Source organism: Suricata suricatta, chromosome 3 (genome assembly GCF_006229205.1).
Source record: "Suricata suricatta isolate VVHF042 chromosome 3, meerkat_22Aug2017_6uvM2_HiC, whole genome shotgun sequence".
Lineage (NCBI taxonomy): Eukaryota > Metazoa > Chordata > Mammalia > Carnivora > Herpestidae > Suricata > Suricata suricatta.
The window spans coordinates 108,483,565-108,491,340 of record NC_043702.1 but is presented as its reverse complement, the minus strand read 5'-3'; the positions used below and the strand labels follow the sequence as shown (position 1 = coordinate 108,491,340).

The window sequence follows — 7,776 nt, the reverse complement described above, 5'->3', positions numbered from 1 at the left end:
GGGACGAGCACCGGGGCGGGGCCGGGGCTGGCGTTCCGGGAGCGCGGGCTAGGCAGCGCAGCTCCCAGGCCGGCCGGCGGGCTCTGGGGCCCCGACCTGCGGGCCACCATGCTCAGCGTCCTGCACTTCCTCCGGAGCTTTTTCAAGGTGAGAGGCGGCGTCCTGGCGCGCGCGGAGAGAGCCGGAGCACCGCGCTGCGCCCTCGGCTGGCTGCTGGGCACCGGGCGGGCGCAGGCACCCCGGGCTCGCCTGGCCTCCCCCAGCATTCGGACGTGCGGACCGGAATACAGAGAGTGTGGCCGCCCCAACCACAGGGGAGGAGAGGCGCTGTGTCGGAGGCTTGCCTGGACCAGCCTCGGCGAGGACGACCGCCCGGTGCCGGCTTCCTGGGCACCTATTGGCCTTCCGCACGCGGGGCACTTGGCAGCCTGGGCCCCTCGGCTGCGTAGGAGCGCCGATTCTAGGAAGGACGGCTGGTGCCTGATCCAGTAGGCACCCAGGAAGTTTTTGATGTTATTACCTCGATTAGCAGTCCCGAGGGTATCGAGGGAAGGTAACCAACAAGGTTGGGGCACCATTTTGAGTAAGGTGTGTCTAAGCTGGAGGAGAACAGGAACCTGACTCTCCCCAAGCCCAAAGTCCCGGACTATTCACAAGTAGCCCATGGGAACCCACTCATCTGGGTATCTCTACCTTTCCTGCCCCTAGTGGGAGCCCCAAAGTAAGCAGTAGACTCCAGGGCACTGTCAGACTGGGGGGCATCTGCGGATTGCCAAGCTCCACCTCCCCAGGTGAGCAAGGTGGGAGGCGGGTGGGAGGGAGGCGGGATGGGGATGGCTCTGACTGCCAAAGCAACTGCATGTAAAAGAAGAAGGGGAGTACTGCCAAAGTGACAGCCCAAGGAGTGGGCGGCTGTGAGTGGACCCAGGGCAAATCATGGGGCTGTCTATGGTGGGGGTAGTGGCTCTGCTTAGCTTGGGAGCCACTTTGTCTTTGGGGTGCAGACCAAAGGGATAGGTTAAATTCTCTGGCTCTGAGAACTCTGGGGAGAGTGGCAACTGGATGGCCCAGAGCTGGACCTGCAGGAGCCTTCCCACAGCCTGTTCCTCAGCCACTGTGGAGTAGCCTGTGGATCTGCTTACATCCCTGGGAGTAATGACTTGTTTATATACTGAGTGGGGGAGAGGGATGGAGTCTTTCAGGCTTGTGGCATACTCACTTCAGTTAGGAGATGCCTTAGGAGAACATAGAAGCCTGGCTGGTGTCAGAGTTGTGGCCCTGAGCACACAGATCCACTCTTTGAATTCTGACTGTCATTGACAGGGTATACAATCTTGGGACAATCATTTAACCACTTTGGTCTTTAATTTTCCCATTTCAAAAATATGAATGATAATTCTACACCTTGCAGGGTGGATGAAAGGATCTTATTACAAAATGTGCATGTTTTTATAGAAAGGTGAGCATGGGACCTGATTCTTCCCCATCTATGGCAGTAGCAGCAGTAGGTCACTTGGAGGGGAAGTTGGGCAGGCAGAATCTGAGAAGCCTAGCTGGCCACAGAAGCTCACAGAGCAGACAGTTGTGGCTGGGGAAGACGTCGACAGATATCTCAGGACAACTGCCTTGCCCATCTGCTGACTGGGACCCTCCTTGAAGGGGGACCTTTGGGAAGGTATCCTCAAGGGACACACTGTCTCACATTCCCAGCCTGACCCGAGAAGCCTTTCTATCTCTCTGTGTCCCCAGACCCCAGTGCCTATCCTCAGGTCCCTGGAGGTGCTGAGATTCCTCAGGCCTCTCTCTGTACACATATGGGGATGATCAGATGTACCTCTCAGAGAATTTCTCTCTCTGCAGTCCTTCAGAGCCACCCTTGGGCGGGGGGGCCCTGAATGCCATTACAGTCCACTTCTGGCTGTGCAGGTATATCTTGCAGAGCCACCTGTAAACACAGTTCACACATGTTCTTCCTCAGACACTGGCCATAGAGAATGCTCTATGAAGCCACAGGTGCAGGAAGTGAAGGGAATCACCTGTTCAAGTCACCTCTTGATCCCTCCTGGGCCTGGGCCTTCTTGGTGGATACCTGACTTGATTGTTGGTTGATCAAGAACACTGTTTTGTCCTAGGAAACTCAGATCCTTGGGTCTCAGTCAGACTATGGTAGCAGAGACACAGATAGGCTCCACCAAGACCTAGGGCAAAAACAGTCCCTCAGGGGCACCTGGGTGGCTCAGTCGGTTGAGTGTCCAACTTGGGCTCAGGTCATGATCTCATGGTTCGTGAGTTCAAGCCCCGCGTCGGGCTCTGTACTAACAGCTAGCTCAGAGCCTGGAGCCTGCTTCAGATTCTGTACCTCCCTCTCTTTCTGAGCCTCCCCAGTTCATGCTGTCTCCCTCTGTCTCTCAAAAATAAATTAAAAACATAAAAAAATTTTTAAACAATAAAACAGTCCCTCAATCCCCAGGCCCCAGGTAACAGTTCTGATGCAACTCGCTCAGGACTCTACACAGTGTCCATTTCTGCTGTGGGCACTCTTATGTTGTGAGGTCCACAGGGTGTGACAACTCGCAGTACAGGCAGACCAGACACCCTGAACTTGCTTATGTTCCACACAAAGCTCACTGCCTTTGGGATCACCCAGCAAATGAATGGAAGAAGCACACCCAAGGAGGAAATATGTTGCTTCAAAACTCCACAGGCCCACCAAGCATTGTGAAATCTTCCTTCCTGGTAGGGGGCCAATGTCTAGCAACATGTCTATTGCTTTTTTTAAATGTTTATTTATTTTGAGAGAGAAGGACTGAAACAGAGTGTGCACATGTGCACGAGTGGGGGAGGAGCAGAGAGAAAGGGAGAGAATCCCAAGCGGACTCTGCATGCTATCAGCGTGGAGCCCAACGAGGAGCTCAGTCTCATGAGACATGAGATCATGACCTGAGCCGAAATCAAGTGTTGGATGCTTAACCAACTGAGCCATCCAGGTACTCTTTTCTTTTGTTTTTAAAGGACTGTTCCAAAATGTTCAAACAACTGGATACCTCTACTGCCAGCCTGGAACCTTCACCAAAGTGGAAAGTCCTTCTGTTTTCATGGAATTTAGGTCCCACACTCTGGTGCACAGTAGAGTACCTTCCCACTTGCTCTTCTCTAAGCCCTATCGGTGTGATGTGGTAGACCAGCATAAGGTCCTTTGAGGTAGAAAGGTCAGGGTTCCTGCTAACTAAATGGTGATACAGAATCAGTGAGCTGCTGAAGCCCTGAGACAGGTGGTGAAGTTTTGTTACTGTCCCTGTCTTGGGGAAAGCAACCTAATTCTGTTGATTCTTATGTGTTAAGATGTTAAGCAACCTACTTCTGTTAAGATCCTTATATGTTAACTTATACACTCGTACGTGCACACACACAGGCACAGTTTTCACCAAGTCATTGGTCGAGGACCATAATAGATATGTTCCATTTAAGAAGATCATTTGTAGGACAGCATAGAACAGTCACAATTAAGCCTAAAACAGCACACTGATATTCTTCAAGGTCTCACGTATTCTACACAATCCAAGCTGGGAAGTTGAGTAGGGATGCAGTAGGGATCTCCACTCCTGGTTGGAGATTTCTTACCCACCAGATATTGAGTTTTGTTTATGATGCCCTATTTTGGAGGAGAGAGGGTTTTCCAGATGCTTCTGGTAAGCATTTCCTACCACAAAAGTCTCCACATTGTGGATGAATGAACCAGGGTGGAGTTTCTACCAGGAACTGAGCATGTCTCTGCCTACTGGGGAATCACCATAGGATAGATTCAGGATCCCAGTGGACTGCTATGAGGTTGGATGTACTGAAAGTCTCCATTTATGACCTTACATGCCTCCTACCTCTTATGGGCCCTCATTTCTGTTGGTGAGCTTCCAGGAATTAATGTTTGCTGTGAGCTAGTGTTCAGTAATCCCTGAAAGGCCTAAGTTTTTCTCCATATAGGAGCCTTTAGAAGACTCACAGTATGTGCTTAGAATGATTTTGCAAGTAACCACCTCCCCCTCATTGAAGAACTTTGGATCTATTGATTCAAGTAGGAGAATTAGTGAAGAGGCAGTGGAGTTTACTCAGTGAACATTTATTGATCACCTACTTTCTGCCAGACACTGTTGAAGACACTCAGGGAGCCTTCTGTTTACCAGACCTAGTTTAAATTTTTTAAACATGTTTATCAATATTACACAAATACAATATGAGTCTATTTGTGTTGCCCATCCATTTCAGTCCTGGCAGCTCCATGATTGATTACTCAATGACAAAGAACCCCTGGCATCAAAAAATTCTGATATTACTTTGGCTTATGACACTTAAATACTGCTTCTCTTCCTTCTCGTGTCAGCTCCTGCCATCGCATCTATAGAATTCTCACCCAAAGTAGCATCTCTCATCAGCATTGCCAGCTGGTAGAAAACAGTGTTTATGGTAGTTTTCTAAGATGTTGACATTCTCTTTGCCAGAGTAGTTTTCTGTGCCTTGGAGGTAGGGCATGCCTTTTTGGTCCTCCAGGAGAAATAGTTAGGGAGTGGTAAGCAGGTCGCTCTTGATAAATCTATTCCAACACTCTATTCCTTCAGATATTTGGATTTTTTTAAGGACGTTCTGGCTGTTTAGTTTCATTTCATGGGTTTGTTTAGTCAACCAACACATTACCTGCTGGAACACAGGCTGGCTCTTGGAGCTTTGCATTGACTCCAGAATGGGTAGGCATTCCCATGTCAACATATTCATCCTGTCCCAGAATGTTTTTCTTACCTCCTTGGTCAGATAATCCCAATATCCATTTCTACCAGTCTCCTCAGCTTCTTGTCAGTATATGTTAGCAAAATCATAATTTTCTGAAACATGAACATTTTCCTCTATAGTTTGACTTTATGATGATTTCCATGGCCATGCTGAGATCTGACTCTACTTTGTCAAATCTCAGGGAAGGCAGGGAAGGGAAAAGGGGTGGACATGAGGAGAGCTGGGCTAGGTTTCTAGAATGGGTGTGAAAAGGCTGTTGAAGCAGCCAGAGAGAGGAGCAAGGACTCTGGATTTATGAATTCCCTCACAGAGCCCCACTTCTAGGACAAGGAGTAACATTTTTTCCCTAAATGACACTCTTTCACTCAAGGAGTGGGGAAGCAATCCATTCAGCTGCCTTTATTAATTCAACAACCCATAAATGGGTAGAATCAGACTTCTTTTGGTTTAGGGATGTCTCAGGCCTGTGACTGCAGAAAGAGACTCCTCATATAGAGTCATAAGGCATCCCTAGGAGCTCAGGGACTTGACTTTGTTATTCTCTCATTAAGCTGGCCAGAACAGTTAGAAGAAAGAAGTACACCCCATAGTACTTGAATTCTTCATGCCTTTTTCTCAGGTTTTGTTGTAAGAGTCACTTTTCCCCCAAAAAGCTCCTAGTGGACATTTGGCCACACTTATTTCATTAGGGATTTCCCATGCATGTAATGAGATGCCAGAGTTCCATAACTAATTCCTAATATACTTTAACTGCCTTTGTCACAAATCAGGTGGAATAACCAATCTCAGACACTCTTTTCCCCTTTCCTCATGGGTCTGTTATCTGAAATCATCTTGGTAGCAATTTCTTTTACTAGTGAAGGCTCCTGGTTACAAAAGACAGAAATGGACTTCAGTCAAGTGAAAAGAACTGTCTTGGCCAGGTGTGGGATAGTTCACAGGACCCAACCTTGGCAGGGATCTAGAGAGGCAAAGCACGTTAGGTCCATCTAGGTGAGCCAGCTGCTTAGGATGCCTCTGGGGGACACTTTACTGATCCTCACTAAAGATACTGTCTAGCTCCCTCTTGTAGACTTTTAGCTCTGTCTTCAGGATCCAAGTTCCTGGCTGGAGCTTAGCTGAGCTTCCCTTTGAAAAGTAGAAAGAGAGGATATCTTTCTATTTCTGAGATGGATAGGCCCCAGTTTCTGATTTCTCTTCGGATCCCCTCCCTCCCAATCATGGCTACTGTTGAAATGCTGAGCAGGAAAGCAGAAAATACCCCCTCATGGTGTGCAATTAAGGGAAAGTCCCACCAGAACTCACTTAGCCTCCCAGCTTTGGGGATAGTGGAGTTTAAGCCCCAGGTCACCCACATGTTTGAATTTTTCTCAGTAAAGGTCATAGCAGGTACCTGAGGACACAGAAACCCTATCCTATGAGAGAGGTCATGGAGAGGCTGTCCCCTTGAATCCTAAAGAAGCTTGTCCCACAGGATGGCAGAAAGGAGAGGGTAGATGGACAGAACAGATCAGGTATGGGGACCAGCTGCCTGCCAGGAGGCTCTCAGTACCTCCCCAGGGCTGCTGTTTCCCCTCCACTCCTCAGAGACCCAGGGCTGTTCCCCTCCCTGGGGCCTGCTCTCCCACACTGTCCTTCATGAGCCACAGCTGTGGCAATAAACCAGAGGTCTTGGGCATGGTTCCCACCTTTTGTTCTAGCCCCTCACTCTGCTACCTCTGCCAACTTGGGAGGCAACCATGACAAGATCGCCTCCACTCAGCCATTTAACACATTCTTTGAGTACTTCCATATTCTGGGTCCTGTTTTCTCCCCCTACACTGTAGACTTTGAGAGGGCAGGACTAGGGCTTGAAGCATAGTGTGTCTTTGGAAGTGTGAGTGTATCCTGTGAATGAATTAACTGCAGAAAACCTCTGCCAGTAAGAGGGGCCCTTTAATCCAGAGGGCCTGAGCACATAGGCCAGGGTGGATGTTTCTGGAGACATGAACTCCTGCAACATTCTCCAAACTCCATGTGTGGGGTGGCCCAGGCTCCCCGACTCTGAGTTCCTGGCCTCCCCTTAACTGTGGGCAGTGACAACCCTCTACTACTTACTGCAGACTCAGCCACTGTGAGACTTCAGCCACTTGTCTAATAATCCCAGGGAGGGTTTGAATTTGCTCTTGGTCTCATGTAGGGCTTACTGCCCCTGGATGTTTTGTTTGCCTGGTGGAACTGGGTAGCAAACCTGTGCTCTGTCTTTTGAGAGTCCTTTTGTGGTTTCTACATATCTGCAGTGGCAGACTCTCTCTTGCCCATTGTAAGGATGTGAGGTTTAACTGATATTGGTGGTTCTGGCCCCATGCCTGGCTCCTGAACCTTCCTAAGTTACTTAGTCTGAACCATCTGGGGGTGTAGGTGGTTCTACCTGTGAGGCCCTGTACCCTCCCATCTGGTGACCACAGGTATATCACAGGTCATTCATTGGCTCCCACACACTCACAGGGGCCCTGCCTCAGGGTGCCTCCACACTGCACCAGCCTCTTGGAGCTTCCCTGCCCCATCTCTCTCTCAGGATTCAGTGTCACCTTCAGGAAGTCTTCCTTGGATGGCTCTCCACCCTCCTTGGGCCCCTTTTCTATGCTGCAGTTCAGCCTTCTTCAGTAATAGGATCTCACTGGCTTGTAATTGTCTCTCACACCTCCACACATGTTCATTTAGATGTACCTTTATTAAGGGTTTCCTTACTGCTATTTCTGGTTTTCACTGTTCTTAGAAGACCCCATGACCACACAGTGTAATTTCCTCTTCCCTCAAATTCCCAGTTTTTCCATCTTACTCTGATATATGACATATCACAAACACTAACACGAAAACAATCCTAGTTACCTGAGGCTGTATTCTTCCTTGGCCACCGTTGCAGGTCAGAACCACTGGCTATATGCAGACCAAGTGGGTCAGAATTCAGGGCAGAGCCCTAGGAACTGGCATCTAGGCTCTGGGGTGACTCCACTG

General features: G+C 49.1%; 1 protein-coding gene across 1 annotated transcript in view; it reads left to right on the top strand.

Moving 5' to 3' along the window:
* The first annotated feature begins 85 nt into the window (after positions 1–85).
* Positions 86–7,776, top strand: part of ARHGEF4 (Rho guanine nucleotide exchange factor 4) — a 192,963-nt gene continuing 185,272 nt past the window's right edge. Inside the window, exon 1 of the mRNA XM_029934811.1 lies at positions 86–147. Within this exon, the coding sequence (XP_029790671.1) occupies positions 109–147 (39 nt within the window). The 5' untranslated portion in view covers positions 86–108. The remainder of the gene's footprint in view (positions 148–7,776) is intronic.